Source organism: Neoarius graeffei, chromosome 17, assembly GCF_027579695.1.
Source record: "Neoarius graeffei isolate fNeoGra1 chromosome 17, fNeoGra1.pri, whole genome shotgun sequence".
NCBI classification, from domain to species: domain Eukaryota; kingdom Metazoa; phylum Chordata; class Actinopteri; order Siluriformes; family Ariidae; genus Neoarius; species Neoarius graeffei.
Window position 1 is genome coordinate 33795392 of NC_083585.1, and position 19555 is coordinate 33814946.

A 19555-nucleotide genomic window follows, 5' to 3' on the forward strand; every position below is an offset into this window, starting at 1 on the left:
TATGTTACATATGATCATAAATATCTGTAGAACCTAACAGCCTAAAGTAGCAAACATTTGTTCTCAACTCTGTTTTAGTAGTGTTCATATTGCTTTATTTTTGGGTTGAATAGATAATTTCATAAATGTACATAAATAAAATATAATTCTAGTGAATTTGCTAAAAGTTGGACTCTAATTATACACTCTTAGAAGCTATGTGTAGAAAAATCACACTAATTGTGTAGCACTCGACACATTTTGTGTCAATATACAGTGGTGCTTGAAAGTTTGTGAACCTTTTAGAATTTTCTATATTTCTGCATAAAACAGATTTTCACCCAAGTCCTAAAAGTAGACAAAGAGAACCCAGTTAAACAAATGAGACAAAATATTATACTTGGTAGGGCGGCACGGTGGTGTAGTGGTTAGCGCTGTCGCCTCACAGCAAGAAGGTCCTGGGTTCGAGCCCCGGGGCCGGCGAGAGCCTTTCTGTGCGGAGTTTGCATGTTCTCCCCGTGTCCGCGTGGGTTTCCTCCGGGTGCTCCGGTTTCCCCCACAGTCCAAAGACATGCAGGTTAGGTTAACTGGTGACTCTAAATTGAGCGTAGGTGTGAATGTGAGTGTGAATGGTTGTCTGTGTCTATGTGTCAGCCCTGTGATGACCTGGCGACTTGTCCAGGGTGTACCCCGCCTTTCGCCCGTAGTCAGCTGGGATAGGCTCCAGCTTGCCTGCGACCCTGTAGAAGGATAAAGCGGCTAGAGATAATGAGATGAGATGAGATTATACTTGGTCATTGAGGAAAATGATCCAATATTACATTATCTGTGAGTGGCAAAAGTATGTGACCCCCTTGTGCAGCAATAACTGCAACTAAACGTTTCCTGTAACTGTTGATCAGTCCTGCACACCGGCTTGGAGGAATTTTAGCCCATTCCTCCGTACAGAACAGCTTCAACTCTGGGATGTTGGTGGGTTTCCTCACATGAACTTCAGGTCCTTCCATAACATTTCGATTGGATTAAGGTCAGGACTTTGACTTGGCCATTCCAGAACATTAACTTTATTCTTCGTTAACCATTCTTTGGTAGAACGACTTGTGTGCTTATAGGGTCGTTGTCTTGCTGCATGACTCACCTTCTCTTGAGATTCAGTTCATGGACAGATGTCCTGACATTTTCCTTTAGAATTTGCTGGTATAATTCAGAATTCATTGTTCCATCAATGATGGCAGGTCCAAACCATGATACTACCATCACCACCACCATGTTTCACAGATGGGATAAGGTTCTTACACTCTAAAAAATAATGGGGCCAGTACCGGTTCTTCAGGGCGATGCCATAGAAGAACCTTTTTCAGGGCTTCAAAGAACCGTTCATGCAACAGTTCTTTAAAGAACCATTTAAACCATTTGTTTGAGCAGTGAAGACAGATTTGTGTAAACATAGCCTATGTGCATTGACCAGCAAATGGTAAGAGAACGCCAGGCTCTGAAGAACCATTTCCAATGTGAAGAACCTTTCGCATAATGTAATGGTTCATCACAGAGTTTTGACTCTCCATGGAACCATCCAGAGATTTGAAGAACCACTGAAGCACCTTTATTTTTTAGAGTGTATGCTAGAATGCAGTGTTTTCCTTTCTCCAAACATAACACTTCATTTAAACCAAAAAGTTCTATTTTGATCTCATCTGTCCACAAAACATTTTTCCAATAACCTTCTGGCTTGTCTGGCTACCTCCTGTCTTTTTGTCAGTACCACTGTCTCTAAACCATACAATGTAGCTGCTCTTACTACTGTCGTCTTGTTCACTTTCACTCTTCCTGGCAACCTTCTGTCACAAATCACTCCTAACACTCTCCTCCATCCATTCTAACCTGCTTGCACTCTTTTCTTCACTTCTCCTCCGCACTTGCCATTACTTTGTGCAGTCGACCCCAGATATTTGAACTCATCTGTTTTGACCATCTCTATTCCTTGTAGCTGTACTATTCCACTGTCCTCACTCTCATTCAAGCACATGTGCTCCATCTTGCTCCTACTGACTTTCATTCCCCTTCTCTCTAGTGCATATTTCCATGTCTCCAAGTCTCTAATATATGTAAACGTGTAATATTATATTATATACCATGTAAAGCAAATCCGTCTACACACATTGTATTGAATGCTGTGAAGAAATACACGTTTTAAAATGACACATACAGTGGTGCTTGAAAGTTTGTGAACCCTTTAGAATTTTCTATATTTCTTCATAAATATGACCTAAAACATCATCAGCTTTTCACACAAGTCCTAAAAGTAGATAAAGAGAACCCAGTTAAAGAAATGAGACAAAAATATTATACTTGGTCATTTATTTATTGAGGAAAATGATCCAATATTACATATCTGTGAGTGGCAAAAATATGTGAACCTCTAGGATTTAGCAGTTAATTTGAAGGTGAAATTAGTCAGGTGTTTTCAATCACTGGGTTGACAATCAGGTGTGAGTGGGCACCCTGTTTTATTTAAAGAACAGGGATCTATCAAAGTCTGATATTTACAACACACTTTGGAAATGTATCATGGCACCAACAAAGGAGATTTCTGAGGACCTCAGAAAAAGCGTTGTTGATGCTCATCAGGTTGGAAAGGTTACAAAACCATCTCTAAAGAGTTTGGACTCCACCAATCCACAGTCAGACAGATTGTGTACAAATGGACGAAATTCAAGACTATTGTTACCCTCCCCAGGAGTGGTCGACCAACAAAGATCACTCCAAGAGCAAGGCATGTAATAGTCAGCGAGGCCACAAAGGACCCCAGGGCAACTTCTATAGTGGTGCTTGAAAGTTTGTGAACCCTTTAGAATTTTCTATATTTCTGCATAAATATGACCTAAAACGTCATCAGATTTTCACACAAGTCCTAAAAGTAGATAAAGAGAACCCAGTTAAACAAATGAGATAAAAATATTATACTTGGTCATTTATTTATTGAGGAAAATGATCCAATATTACAGATCTGTGAGTGACAAAAGTATGTGAACCTTTGCTTTCAGTATCTGGTGTGACCCCCTTGTGCAGCAATAACTGCAACTAAATGTTTGTGGTAACTGTTGATCAGTCCTGCACACCGGCTTGGAGGAATTTTAGCCCGTTCCTCCGTACAGAACAGCTTCAACTCTGGGATGTTGGTGGCTTTCCTCACATGAACTGCTTGCTTCAGGTCCTTCCACAACATTTCCATTGGATTAAGGTAGGACTTTGACCTGGCCATTCCAAAACATTAACTTTATTCTTCTTTAACCATTCTTTGGTAGAACGACTTGTGTGCTTAGGGTCGTTGTCTTGCTGCATGACCCACCTTCTCTTGAGATTCAGTTCATGGACAGATGTCCTGACATTTTCCTTTAGAATTTGCTGGTATAATTCAGAATTCATTGTTCCATCAGTGATGGCAAGCCGTCCTGGCCCAGATGCAGCAAAACAGGCCCAAACCATGATACTACCACCACCATGTTTCATAGATGGGATAAGGTTCTTATGCTGGAATGCAGTGTTTTCCTTTCTCCAAACATAACGCTTCTCATTTAAACCAAAAAGTTCTATTTTGTTCTCATCCATCCACAAAACATTTTTCCAATAGCCTTCTGGCTTGTCCACATGATCTTTAGCAAACTGCAGATGAGCAGCAATGGTCTTTTTGGAGAGCAGTGACTTTCTCCTTGCAACCCTGCCATGCACACCATTTGTTGTTCAGTGTTCTCCTGATGGTGGACTCATGAACATTAGCCAATGTGAGAGAGGCCTTCAGTTGCTTAGAAGTTACCCTTGGGTCCTTTGTGACCTCACCGACTATTACACGCCTTGCTCTTGGAGTCATCCCATTGATTGAAAACACCTGACTCTAATTTCACCTTCAAATTAACTGCTAATCCTAGAGGTTCACATACTTTTGCCACTCACATATGTAATATTGGATAATTTTCCTCAATAAATAAATGACCAAGTATAATATTTTGTCTCATTTGTTTAACTGGGTTCTCTTTATTTTTAGGACTTGTGTGAAAATCTGATGTTTTGGGTCATATTTATGCAGAAATATAGACAATTCTAAAGGGTTCACAAACTTTCAAGCACCACTGTAAGTAACTGAAGGCCTCTCTCACATTGGCTAATGTTAATGTTCATGAGTCCACCATCAGGAGAACACTGAACAACAATGGTGTGCATGGCAGGGTTGCAGGGAGAAAGCCACTGCTCTCCAAAAAAAAATATTGCTACTTGTCTGCAGTTGCTAAAGATCATGTCCACAAGCCAGAAGGTTATTGGAAAAATGTTTTGTGGACAGATGAGACCAAAATAGAGCTTTTTGGTTTAAATGAGAAGCGTTATGTTTGGAGAAAGGAAAACACTGCATTCCAGCATAAGAACCTTATCCCATCTGTGAAACATGGTGGTGGTAGTATCATGGTTTGGGCCTGTTTTGCTGCATCTGGGCCAGGACGGCTTGCCATCATTGATGGAACAATGACTTCTGAATTATACCAGCGAATTCTAAAGGAAAATATCAGGACATCTGTCCATGAACTGAATCTCAAGAGAAAGTGGGTCATGCAGCAAGACAACGACCCTAAGCACACAAGTCGTTCTACCAAATAATGGTTAAAGAAGAATAAAGTTAATGTTTTGGAATGGCCAAGTCAAAGTCCTGACCTTAATCCAATCAAAATGTTGTGGAAGGACCAGGAGCGAGCAGTTCATGTGAGGAAACCCACCAACATCCCAGAGTTGAAGCTGTTCTGTACGGAGGAATGGGCTAAAATTCCTCCAAACCGGTGTGCAGGACTGATCAACAGTTACAGGAAACGTTTAGTTGCAGTTATTGCTGCACAAGGGGGGTCACACCAGACACTGAAAGCAAAGGTTTACATACCTTTGCCACTCACATATGTAATATTGGATCATTTTTCCTCAATAAATGACCAAGTATAATATTGTCTCATTTGTTTAACTGGGTTCTCTTTATCTACTTTTAGGACTTGTGTGAAAATCTGATGAGGTTATTTATGCAGAAATATAGAAAATTCTAAAGGGTTCACAAACTTAAGCACCACTGTATTAAAGTGGACAATGCAACATCTGCACCATGATATTTCTGATCTTTAAATTAGACATGGTATAAATTACAGTTTGGGTCTTTTAGCTGTGTCCTTTTAGAAATTTAAAAGATTATTGCATCTGAAATCGGTCATTTGATCTTGGATTTGTTCACAGGTATACAAAGATGGCCCAGATGTGTTATTCCAGGAACAAAATTTGGAACTACTGATTGAAGCTACTGTACCTTCCCCCCCCCCAGGTTGAACTCCAGTAATAGGCATTGAGATTTGCAGTCTCACTGTTTCATGACCTAACTCTGTTTTCATTTTTCTATCGTCTTACTACTTTGTAAAAAACTTGATACACTACACATTTTTAAGGAATATAGTTTTATTGGTTTAATACAAGCTGCAGAAAGGAGACTGCATAACAAAGCAATTATCCAAAAAATAATAACTGGATCCAAGTAATTGTAGTGAAGCACTGAAAGCTGAAGTGAAACAATGGAGATTCTTTTTGCTTTAAGAGTACATCGTCAACTGCAGCCACTGTAAATATAAAACAGGGAAAAGGATATAATAATAATAATAATAATAATACATACACACACACACACACACACACACACACACACGTACAGGTAGTCGTCGATTTACGACTGCGTTTGGTTACGACTGACCAGTCGTAAACCGATCTGGTCGTAAGTCGGCCTATGTTAAATGAACGTAAGTATATTGTGATGTGTAATGATATTGTAATCATCTTAAAGTCTTATTTTATCAACATTTTCTTATTTCATTACCTTGGCTCATTATTTGGTTTAAGTCAAACACTGCATACTACACTGCGTACAGTACAATTCGTTTTAATATGTGCAAAACAAAAAATACGAAATACAGGTGTGAAAAATAGAAAACATTTTAGTTTGAAACATAGCAAAATACAAAATTTAGTGACCATTGGCATCACTGGTGCTTGGCTGTGGGTCGTCTACGTCATCATCAGCTGTTGCAGCGCTCGGGCTGGCGGGAGCATTTGCCCGTTTCATAAACCAGGAGCTGGGGCGGAAACTGTATGACTGAGAGCACGAGAGAGACTGCGCGTGTGCCTGGAGCTGGGGCGGAAACTGTTGTACGCGGCAAGAGGCGCTGCCGGGAGCTGGGGCGGAAACTGTCATACGCTCAGCCAGCTCAGCTGGGAAACACTTGCCAGTCATAACCAGACGGTCGTAAAGTCGATCGGTCATAAAGTCGATGACTACCTGTGTGTGTGTATAGACCCCTTCGCAGTAAACGTCATTCATACGAAAGCGGAAATTGCGCGCGCAGCCTGGACCCAAAAAAGACTCAGAAATGCCTAGTTGTTGTGTTGTCGGGTGTCAGAATCGTAGCAGTGATGGGGTTAAAATGTTCAGAATTCCAGCAGGATCTCACCCATTCCAAAAAAAAAAAAAATCGCCGATGTCTGTCTATGACTACAAGCCATCAAACGTGTAGACTGGGATGAAAGCACTATCAAAAATGCGCGGGTTTGCAGCGCCCACTTCATCACAGGTAAGATCAGGCTATTTATTAAATCTTTCTTTTTTATTCTTTCTAGTCTTCGTTTATTGATGTAGCAAAATACTTTGGTAACGTTTGTCTAATTAGCTGGGTCATAGTTACACAATGTAATGAATATTGTTAGCATGTTAACTTAGCTTTGCATGCAATTTTGTTTGTAGGAGAGGTCTCGCTTGACTCAAGCAGTCCAGATTTTGTGCCATCATTATTTGTGTATGCCGAAAATCACAATTTTAAAGCAAGGATGGAAAGGTAAAATTGTGTGCCCTCACTCTAAATGCCAACTTACGTTGACTGCTCTAACCTAGCTCCCGCCCCGTTCAGTTTCATTTCTGCTCTCTGCCTCTCGCTTTTTACGCAGCTCTGATTTCTCTTAGCTGCACTCTTTACACTATCATTCCTTTCATGCCATTACCTCCTGCAAATTGCTGTTTAGTGTTGGTATTTGCTGTTGTAGCTAAAGCCACATTGCCATCACATCACTGGCATAATTTGATTAAAACAAAATGAATATGAATGGCCCATTGTTAATCAAGTTGTACATGCCCGCATATAACATAATCCTATGCGTCTAAAGACTTGTAGGCACGAAGTTTTTTGTGGGTGTACACTGAAGTCTTGTCAATAAGGTACGAGTATATATCTGGCCATTGTATACCAGGGAACTTACTAACATCGTCCATCCACTCTTTAATTAAATACAGATCCGGTAGGCAATGTCCACTTGTTAGAGTTAACTTCTTTATGTAGCATTCTCGATCTTGTAACGACAATTGTTTGGCATAATCTGACCGCTCATAATGCCGGTCTATGGGCAGCGCCATTGTTCCTGGGTCCAGGCTACGCGCGCATCCTGGCAACGGTCGGTTTGTTTACAAACATGCGAAGGGGTCTATATTTTTATATATATATATATATATATATATATATATATATATATATATATATATATATATATAAAAATATGGAAACTACATTTAATTGAAAATAGTACAAAAACAGCATATTAAATGTTGAAACTTGGAATTTTATTCCATTTTATCTCCGAGCATTCCAGAGAGGCTAAGTCTCTCAGAAGTAAAGATGGGGAGGGGTTCATCACTCTGCGAAAGACTGTGTGGGCAAATAGTGCAACAATTAAGAATAAAAAGTTCCTCAATGTAAAACTGCAAAGAATTTAGAGCTCACATCATCCATGGTACATATCATTTAAAAGATTCAGAGAATCTGGAGAAATCTCTGTACGCAAGGGACAAGGCTGAAAAATAGCAATGGATGTCGTCTGTGAAAATAGTTCATTACTGCATCCACAAATGCAAGTTAAAACCATATATAAACAATATCAAGAAACACTGCCACCTTCTCTGGGCCTGAGCTCTTTTACGATGGACTGAGGTGAAGTGGAAAATTGTCCCGAGGTCTGATGAATCAAAATGTGAAATTCTTCATGGAAATCATGGGCCCCGTGTCCTCTTGGCTAAAGAGGAGAGGGACCATCCCGTTTGTCAGCACACAGTTCAAAAGCCAGCATCTGTGATGTATGGGTGTGCACTAATGCACACAGTATGGGTAGTTGCACATATGGGAAGGCATTATTAATGCTGAATGATATACACAGGTTTTGAAGCAACATGCTGTGATCCAGACGACATCTTTTTCATTTGAAAACATTTGGTGCATTATGAAGCACAACATTTTGAGAAAGGAGACCCCTAAATGTTGAGCAGGTGAAATCCTATATCAGGCAAGAATGGGACAACATTTCACTTTCAAAACTATAGTAACTGGTCTCCTCAGTTCCCAAACATTTTCAGAGTGCTGTTAAAAGTAGAAGTGATGCAACACAGTGGTAAATATGCCCCGTCCCAACTTTTTTGAAATGTGTTGTTGGCATTAGATTCAAAATGAGCACATATTTTTCAAACAATACAATTTCTCACTTTCAACATCTGATGTGTTGTTTTTGTACTATTTTCAGTGAAATATAGGATTTCCATGATTTGCAAATCATTGCAATCTGTTTTTATTTACGTTTTACACAGCGTCCCAACTTTTTTGGAATTGTGTGTGTGTGTGTGTGTGTGTATGTGTGTATATATATATATATATATACGCACAGTAAAACTCGGTTGCTATTAGTTACAGAATTCTCCAGGCTGATTTAAATATAGCACTCATACCTCCTTCAAGTTGACTTTGACAGAACCAGTACTGCTCTTGTCAAGTGTCTTAAAAGCACCTGCATATGCACATAAATGACTCTTAGTTAGTCATGTCCATAAAATCCAGATTAAATGTCATTCAATGCAAGAAGACTGACTTACGGCACATTGCATCCAGTCGAACCAGGCACCCAATATAGTTGTCAAAGTCCATGTCGCCGTTGTCATCACTGTATCTGCGAATAATCATCTGGAAGAGCCGATCACTTAGAGGAAAACCTGGGACAAGAGAAGTTGTACAAATGGGAGAAGTTGTGTAAAGTTGTGAGCTGTGATAAATCTAAAATGTAGGCATAAAAACTATTATCAGATACTTCATTCCTGTTGACTGCCATACTAACCTGCTGCTCTGAAAGCATTGGGCAGCTCACTGGCCCCAATCGTCCCAGAGCGATCGGCATCAAAATTCTTATAGACGGCCTGTCCCAGACAAAGCCAAGTTAAACTTCAGTGCCATTCTATACATCTGTAAAAATGTTTTTGGTAGCTTGTACAGTATATGGATTATGGTGCATTGCATATGGATTACTGGATATGGTCATAGCACAATCCACTCTATAATAACACAGCAAATTTCAATCATTTAGTGAAAATAATCATTACATGAAATGAATCAAAGAAAATTAATAATAACTGAATAAAACATGAAGGGGTAACGTAGAACAGTTTAATAAATTAAACAAAATGCAGTACAGAAACAATCAGTGAAAATAAATTAAAATATAGAGACTTGTGGGATTCAGCAAGCCAGCAAAGCAGAATCTTGTGGCGGATTGTGTCAAAGCCTGCACTCAGATTCAAGACAGCTAAGATAAACAGGATATCTAAGCATCCATTCTCTCTCAGGTCATGTATAACCTTGTGAAATGTCATTTTAGTGCTGTGGGTGGCCTGAAGCCTAATTGAAATATTTCATTAAAATTTCATCATTTTAATTAATAATAAATTTGTGTTGATTTAAAAATATTTTAAATCACCCAAACACACAAAATATATCTTGACAACAAATGTCACAGAATAATCTATAATTATTGAGAACTAAGCTGTTCTCTCACCAGAAGCCACAAGACCAAGACAATGTTATAAGACTATGAAAAACCCATGTCATAATGCATTTATGAATATTCTCAGTAAGTCAGAAGATAATGAGTTCATAACTTGCTTTAAAACACAGTAGATAAAAGTCAATGAGAGAGTTGCAAGATCAGCTGCTGAGCAACTGGACTAATTACCTCAGCCAAGGAGGTTATGGGTTTGGTGCAGTTTTTGTCTGTCTGTTTGTCGGACTCTAAGGAGGATTGTGCATAACCTACTGACCCGATTTCCATGAAACTTGGTGCAAGGGAATAGCATGGACCAAGGAACACCTGATTTAAATTTTGGAGCAGATCTGAGTCACAGGGTGGATACACAAATTTAATTTCTCTTTTGCTAACTTTGTGAGATACGGCATTTGACCTTGGCAGAAATCTGCCCTCAGCAATGCCATGTATGTAAAAGCGTAATGTACAGCCTTGTTTCAGAGCACAGAAAAATTGCTTTTTGAAGTTTCACACAGAGCGAAATCTAATTATACGAAATACATGATATGACATGACACACTACATGATACAAACCAACATCTGCATCAAATCCAATATGTAAATATGTTTCAAGATTTTCCTCCCTTTTTGCTTAAGGATTTGTTGACATTTTTAACAAGATTTTGTGATTTTATATTGCTCTCTGAGTATTGTCTGATATGTGCAGTCATAATTTTCTCTGTGATTCTGTACCATTGTTGCACAGCATTGCCCTTAGGCAACAAAAATATTCTGGGGTGTGGGAGAGGGTCCAAACAAATTTAAAAAAAAGTTATCATTAAAATGTCACACAATAAACCAGAAATGTGGAATCATTTTTATCATGTACCTGCAAAATGTATGCAAGAAAGGGTTAAAGCCCAGTAGATGGCAGTACAGTGACAAAACATAGCCAGTGTAGAAATACTATTACTCCATGTCACAATCCACATTCAGGGGTACCAGTCATTAGAGGTCTGCGCAGGACAGAATTTTCAGTCCCGCTCCCGCCTTGTGCAGTCCCGCTCCCGCAAGGAATTATGATTTTCAGTCCCGCTCCCGCCTGCCATATTTTGTCCCGCTCCCGCCCACAAATCCCGCATGATGCAGACGTTCGCGTTATTTCTCACGAAAGTTCTTGTCATTGGCTTGGGGAATTAAACATGCTGAGCTCTCCACTGACCGATCCTTCACCTAGCGCACTGTGAGCTTCACTAGAGGAGCTCTGCTCTTCTGCCATGATCGGAGATCTCAAATACGGAACAGCGGAAAGGAATCGGAAACGTACGCGAGATTAGACCACATCCGCAAATTTAGGCATCTTAAAATGTTTTTATTAATGCCAAATAAAATATCCAGCACAAATTATATATGATAGACATAAATTAATAATTTATACATTTTATTTTAAACACGTTTTTAGTTAGCGGGACTGCAGCTTATCACCTCTCCTGCCCGCTCCTGCATTGTGCACTCCCCCTCCCGCCCGCGCCCGCAACGAGCTTTCAAAATTTGTCCCGTGCCGCACTGCTTTGCGTTGGGTCCCGCGGGAGTGCAGGGCTCTACCAGTCATCCTCTGGGACACACATGTAGGCACATAATTCACATTGTTTTGGAAATGTATCCAGATACAAGTTTGTTGTGGTTGCAGATTTGTAGAAGAGCTGACTAATGTCCTTGGAAGTGCTGCAGTCTCTCATAATATTAATTTAGTAAAATATCATTTTGATAATTCATTAATATTTGCACAGAAACAACAAACTGACTGAATTTTCAGTCAAGCAGTCAGTAATTTGATCGATGAGTTAATATATACATGTTAATACTACTACTGTTTTTACTATTTTACTTTTTGTGATTTTTCAGCTTTTGGTCCACTTACCTTTTATTTCAATACGAAATATTTTGAAAAAGCTTTTAAATAGATTACCAGTCATGTGATGAGGGACATGGATTGAAAAAGACAAATTTTTTATCTGTTGCCTTAATTTGTAACATGTGAGGTAGAGAATCCGCAGTGAGTTGATCTAGCAAGTGGACAGGGAGGGAAAAGGTCCTGCAATATATAGAGAAAAAACAGTCCTCCAAGAGCTTCGCATAATACAGTGGTGTTGAAAGCCATTATAGACCTAGGGCCAATAGGGCAGGTATTACTAAAATTTCAGTCACTGGAGCAGTAAACTGCATTAACTGTGTAAAGCTTCACAATATATGCTCAACCCCACAATATTTTGTTCAGAACACTGGGTCTTACAAAACTACATCATGCACTGTAAATAACATAACACGAATAGAACAATATAAATACTGAAATCAACAAAAAGGTACTTTCTTAGTTGCCTAATTACCCAAATTACTCCACAATGCAGTCATGTAACTTACAGTCTCCTCCCAGTGTTCATCTCTGACAGTTCAATGTCCTTTAGTCAAATTCAATACCAGTGGCGTTGACTGGGATACCATCCACCACTAAAACATCTAGTCTTTCTTGTTACTAATTTGTATACCAGAAATACCCTTAAAATATGTCAAATGTGAAGGAACCTATTTAAGAAAAACTAGTTCAGAGATTAGATTTTACTGTGACCTTGATCCTGTTTGGATCAATTTTAAAATCGATTCAGTTCATCTGCTCATTACAATGATATCAAGCTAATGAGAGTCTCAGATGGGTGAATAGGTAACCTGAAAACATATCACCTCCACCACTCAGTGGCAGAGGAATAAAAATGTGCACATGGCACAGGGTTGAATTTGTAAAGTTGATGGTCAAGTTTCAGAAACTGTATTGATGCTTCCTTTGCTTTTTAGTCAGCTGCCTTTTTTCATCATATCCATTATGTGTGAGCACATGTGAGTGATACTGAAGTACACGTGAAAGTACACTATTATTACTAGTCACCAACTTATCATGGAAATGGTGATTTTATTTTTAGAAGGGAGGTGACACAAAGAACAATCACTCATTAAAATTATTCACAATTATTACTTTATATAATTGTGTTTTTTTTTTTACTTAGACAGAAAAGGCAGAGATTGCCAGATCTGCACAAATAAATCCCTGAACATAAGCACTCCAAATCTGAGAGATGTCCAGATCCTGTTCTTTTTGTCCTCAATCAACAAATAATATATAGATTTAGGCCCTGCCTAAAAGCACAGTTCCCATCTGTTTCTGGGTTGTAGAATTTTCTTATACCACAGCCAGCCTCTTTTGTTTTATTTCTTTACCGGCTATAACACTGGCCACTAGGCGGTGTGTATGACTGGTAATTACTAACACTGGCCACTAGGCGGTGTGTATGACTGGTAATTACTAACACTGGCCACTAGGCGGTGTGTATGACTGGTAATTACTAGCACTGGCCACTAGGCGGTGTGTATGACTGGTAATTACTAGCACTGGCCACTAGGCGGTGTGTATGACTGGTAATTACTAGCACTGGCCACTAGGCGGTGTGTATGACTGGTAATTACTAGCACTGGCCACTAGGCGGTGTGTATGACTGGTAATTACTAGCACTGGCCACTAGGCGGTGTGTATGACTGGTAATTACTAGCACTGGCCACTAGGCGGTGTGTATGACTGGTAATTACTAGCACTGGCCACTAGGCGGTGTGTCTCATCTCATCATCTCTAGCCGCTTTATCCTTCTACAGCAGGGGTGTCAAACCTGATCCATAAAGGGCCTTGTGGCTGCAGGTTTTCATTCCAGCCATGCAGCAGCACACCTGACTTGGCTCATTCAATCAACTGAACTGTCTTCACACAGTCAAATACTTGCAGCCACACCCACCCTTGATTAAAGGGTGGGTGTGTCAGTTGATTGAATAAGCCAAATCAGGGTGCTGCTGCATGGCTGGAATGAAAACCTGCAGCCACACGGCCCTTTATGGATCAGGTTTGACACCCCTGTTCTACAGGGTCGCAGGCAAGCTGGAGCCTATCCCAGCTGACTATGGGCGAAAGGCGGGGTACACCCTGGACAAGTCGCCAGGTCATCACAGGGCTGACACATAGACACAGACAACCATTCACACTCACATTCACACCTATGGTCAATTTAGAGTCGCCAGTTAACCTAACCTGCATGTCTTTGGACTGTGGGGGAAACCGGAGCACCCGGAGGAAACCCACGCGGACATGGGGAGAACATGCAAACTCTGCACAGAAAGGTCCTCACCAGCCACGGGGCTCGAACCTGGACCTTCTTGCTGTGAGGCGATAGCGCTAACCACTACACCACTGTGCTAGGCGGTGTGTATGACTGGTAATTACTAACACTGGTATGGTGGAAGGCACGCACAGGACCGAAACTATCAGAAAACAACTCGATGGGTTTCTTTATGTATCCATGCTCTATGCCTTTGGGGCTCCGCTCGCAGGAACTCCACTACAATAATGCACTGCCATCTTATCTTACCTACAGGACAAATTCACAATATTTTGAACAATTGTATGTTAATCTGCGATATAAAGACTACTTGTGTCCCACTTGTTCTGGAAATAATCACTTCAGGATAAAAGGGAAGAACATAGCACAGCTCTCTTACCTGCCATCTCTTGATATTGTTCCACAGGTATTTGAATTCAGTAAAGCCCAACTTTCCAGAGCTGTCACTCTGTTTGAGGAGTGTTAAGGTAATAAAAAATATATTCACACCAGTAAACAAAGAAATCTTTGCTCACATTGCCATATTCTGAAATATGTATGATACTTCTATTATAGGGTGACTAGACGTCCCCGATTTCTGGGGACAGACCCTGATTTTAATGACCTGTCCCCGACTGCACCTGTCCCTGAAAATGTCCCCGATTTTGGCCGCGAACCCCCGATTCTGATCAAGTGACAGAGGTCTTTGAAAGTAGCCTAGGAGAAGACATGCGTGGGTTGCTTTGACAGTAATCCTATTTCAGAACGACACTGGCTTTCAAGTGCCCCTATAGGTGGATCACGCCATGTGATCATTACATCAGATAATGTTTAATAGCATTTGACAGAACCGCATGCTTCTAGAGATCCTCGTCTTGTTAGGCTACTCGTCATCCTGGTACAAGTTACAGGTTGTCTTCATAGACCGGTAGGTGACTCAGTGGCTTTTCTCGTGAGTGTCTATTTTGCGTTTGTAATCTCTCTCTTTTTTTTTTTTTTCCCATATGACACATGACACAAAAGCATGGCATAGCCTACATCGATTAAATGAAACCAATCCATTCAGGTTGTTCACAAGAAGAGCTTACGTCTTGTCAGTGGAAGGACTGTGTTGTTTGGTCTCGGCATTTTTCCCAAGCACTCATTAAGTTCAATCAAGTCTTGTCTGTTGTAGACAACATAATGGCTATTATAGGTGCATTTAGCCTATGATTTTGCAACCATTGCAATAGTAGGCTACTGGTCAAAATAAGTTTTAAAAGCCACACATTTTCAAATAGACGTTAGTCTAGGGGTGGTCATTCATTCCGGTTTTCCAGCCCTCTGTCTGGATCATGAAATAGGCTAATCCTCATTTTAGGCGTTTGTCTGGATTTCTGACAGTTTCTTAACGCAATCACAAACAATATTTATATATAGTGGTATTGAAAACAATGCGTTCTCTGCGGTCAGGGATCTGCATTTTGGGGGCAACAGTGAACATCAGCCGGCGCAGATGCACACTGAACTGTTGCGACACTTCGGATGCATAATGCTCCGAGTCAGTTTTCTAGTGGGGAATGCTGAAACGTGAAAGGATAGATTGCAAAGTTATCTTATCTTACATATTATGTCACTCTGGGTCTTAACCCACTATCCTTATAAAGGAACTACAGACATTTCTATCCCTTCATCAGACTTTGTCAGTTATACCTGATAGCATGTTTGTTTGTTTTATTTATTTATTTAACAGATTTTAAAGACTTTTATGGAAATATTCTTAAATTACTTATTGTTAAACAGTTATAGCTGTCTGGTAGCCTAATAATTTTGTAAGTTATTTCTTTACATTTTTTTTTTGTTTAAAATAGCTCAAATTGTGTGCATCCTTCAGTGCATCCTCTTATCACCTTCACATCTTCATACAAATGCTGCTGATAAATCAAATAGGCTAACCTTTAATTTCATTGGTTGGAGGGGATGTCATGGTTTGGGATTTAATTTTTTAAAGCAGTTTTTATGAGCGTCTGTGCTGCAGCTGACTTATTTTAAGAGTCATCTCATAGGCCTACAAAAGATTTTGCTTTGCCCAGTTGTGTCTGATATAGGGCTATTCAATAAACTAATCTCATTCTCATTATCTCTAGCCGCTTTATCCTGTTCTACATGATCGCAGGCAAGCTGGAGCCTATCCCAGCTGACTACGGGCGAAAGGCGGGGTACACCCTGGACAAGTCGCCAGGTCATCACAGGGCTGACACAGACAACCATTCACACTCACATTCACACCTACGGTCAATTTAGAGTCACCAGTTAACCTAACCTGCATGTCTTTGGACTATGGGGGAACCCGGAGCACCCGGAGGATACCCACGCGGACACGGGGAGAACATGAAAACTCCGCACAGAAAGGCCCTCGCCGGCCACGGGGCTCGAACCCGGACCTTCTTGCTGTGAGGCGACAGCGCTAACCACTACACCACCGTATACGGAGAGGAAAAAAAAATATACAGGCCTATGCTTCCTATGCTATTTATGGACAGACTACAAAAACAGGAACGCTAAGACCAAAAGAGCAAAAAAAAAAAGCAAAAAAACCTGAGGTTCTAGTTTTATTTTCCCCGCCGAACGCCAAAATGTCCCCGATTTTTCTCCCAGAAATCTGGTCACCTAATTATATTATGAAAGGATACATCCATTACTGCTACCATGCTCCTGCAAGACTCAATAGAGAAACCATCAGTCTTTAGGTCAGCATCTAGAGATGGGGATAAAAAGAAATTATATTACACATTTTGTGGACCATGGCAATCATCTTCATCCTTATAATCAGTAGTGCAAGAAAATTCTCATGTAATTTCAAGCACTTTCACAACTGCTTTAACACTCGTTACATCATCACTCAACCTCTTATCATACAATTCGGATTTAATCTATTTCTACTAATGGAGTCATTCAGCATGACATACACAACACACAACATGACACCCAACAGGCTCCACACAACATACTTTGCCATGCGTAATTATGATAGTGTTTTTGCAAGCTTATAAGTTTGCCCCTGGTAATACTTAATTTTATCCATGATCATTTGCCAATTTTACTGACTAAATTTGGATCGTAAGACTCTCAACTGTTTGCTGTGTCAGATAAATTTAAATCCTGTCTTGCTACACACGAGAATGTTTCTCTCTACTCTTTCCTTTGCAGCAATAGTAATAACTAATAAAAGCTGATATACAGGTTTAAATTGACAATACACTTACGTTTGGTCAGAATCTTGTTCAGAATAGACATCAGCTCATTAGGGCTTACTTCCATGTCCTGGAACAAGAAAAATGAGGAGTAAATATCAAGCCACACGAAGGGCAACTACTCCCTGAAGACACTTGTTGTTTGGTGAATCACTTATTTACGACAACCTCAGTTCCAAAAAAGTTGGAACACTGGGTAAAATGTAAATAAACTTCTTTTTTGTGGTGAGGTTTCCATCATACGGACCCCAGTTACGGACCTCTGGAGACTCGCTCGTTCACAACAACAACAAACTTAGTAGAATTTGTGGTCAACATTTCTCTTATTTTTTATAAGATTTGTTTATAAGATTATCAAAAATCTTAATTTTTGCCAGCATTTCTCAGAATAGCATTAATTTTACATCATGGATAGTGATAACAACAGTGTTCACAGCGAACCTGAGGAAGAAGAAATAAAAAAACATTTCAGGAGAAAGCTAAAAACCTCTAACTTGCTAACGCCGAGCAAAAACATGGCTGAATCCTGAATGAGTCAATTTTGTATGAATAGGGGACTACATAAAATGTAGTTTGTTTTTTTTTTTTCCTGCCATGGAAGTGCACTTGTATACCGATGAGGAAGCAATTTGCATTACAGCCGTGAATGAGGATTCAAAATGGCGGCTCGGCTCGGTTTTCCCTTTCGGGCGTTCTCGTTTTCTGTTAGAATTTGATAAAGAAAAAAATAAATATGTTATTTACCAGCTTAAGGTCAGTCCGTATGGTGAAATACCGTCACCTCGGCCTTGAATACTGACCTCGGCCCAGAGGGCCTCGGTCAGTACTTTCAAGACCTCAGTCACGGTATTTCACAATACGGACCTCCCAGCTGGTAAATAACATATATATAATCTTGGAAACCCTGTATTTCATTGAAAATAGTACAAAGACAACAGATCAAATGTTAAAACAGAAATTTTGTTGTTTTTTGTAAAATAAATGAATCATTTTGAATTTGATGTCAGCAACAAGTTTCAGAAAAGTTGGGACGGGTCAACAAAAGGCTGAAAAGGCTGTGTAATGCTTAAAAAAACAAACAAACAAAAAAACTAATTAGGTTAATTGGCAACAGGTCAGTAACATGATTGGGTATAAAAAGAGCATCCCAGAAAGGCTGACCCTGTGTCCAAAAATCGCTCCTTACTCACTATATAGGGCACTATATAGTGGGGACCCCATTTTATAGTGCTGTCCAAAACAACAGTGAGGATTATTACACCTTATACAGTACACTCAAAGTATCCCACAATGCATCAGGAAAAGTAGTGTACAATCGATGGTCACTAGCCAAGCAATTATATACCATCATGCATTGCAGTCACGCTGAAAAAAAAATCTAATTAAAAGTCTCAAATTTAATTTAATAAAAGGCAGCAGCAAAGAAGAAAGTATTCAGTCTTGATTTAAAAGAACTGAAAGATGCAGGTACTTTTGTATTTATTAATGTGGGAAATATGCTCAGTATAATGTGTATTTATCATAAAAATACTAGTGCATCTCAAAAAACTAGAATATTGTGAAAAAGTTCAATATTTTCCATCAGTTATTTAAGAAAGTGAAAATGTTATATATTATAGACTCATTACACAAACTAAAATATTTCAAGCATTTTTCCATTTTAATCAGTATGGCATACAGTACAAAAACAAAAAAAATCTCAAAATATTAGAATATTTCATTTCAAGTTTGAGTAAAACAGTATGAACACAGTGTATCTCTTGGTCTTGTTCAGTACACACAACCACAATCATGGGGAAGACTGCTGACTTGATTGTTGTACAGAAGATGATCACTGATGCCCTCCACAAGGAGGGTAAGCCACAAAAGGTCATTGCTGAAAAGGGTGGCTGGAAAAGGTACACAAGCAACAGGGATGGCCGCAGTCTTGAGAGGACTGTCAAGAAAAGTTGATTCAAGAACTTGGGAGAGCTTCACAAGGAGTGGACTGAGGCTGGTGTCAGTGTATCAAGACCCATCATGAACAGACATCTTCAAGAAAGGGGATACAACTTTCTCATTCCTAATATCAAGCTACTCCTGAGCTAGAGATGATGTCAGAAGTGTCTTATCTGGGCTAAGGAGAGAAAGAAATAGACTGTTGCTCAGTGGTCCAAAGTCCTCTTTTCAGATGAAAGTACATTTTGCATTTAATTTGGAAATCACGGTTCTAGAGTCTGGAGGAAGAGTGGAGAGGCACAGAATCCAAGGTGTTTG

The 19555-nt window shown here is 39.7% G+C and overlaps 1 protein-coding gene across 1 annotated transcript in view; it reads right to left on the reverse strand.

The window, feature by feature from the left end:
• Positions 1–5439: 5439 nt before the first annotated feature.
• capns1b (calpain, small subunit 1 b) overlaps positions 5440–19555 on the reverse strand; it is a 30216-nt gene continuing 16100 nt past the window's right edge. The window contains exons 5-11 of the mRNA XM_060944071.1: positions 17312–17369; positions 16739–16803; positions 14467–14535; positions 9193–9271; positions 8954–9070; positions 8810–8868; positions 5440–5615 (exon numbers count right to left, since the gene is read on the reverse strand). Coding sequence (XP_060800054.1) covers positions 5589–5615; positions 8810–8868; positions 8954–9070; positions 9193–9271; positions 14467–14535; positions 16739–16803; positions 17312–17369 — 474 coding nt within the window. The 3' untranslated portion in view covers positions 5440–5588. The remainder of the gene's footprint in view (positions 5616–8809; positions 8869–8953; positions 9071–9192; positions 9272–14466; positions 14536–16738; positions 16804–17311; positions 17370–19555) is intronic.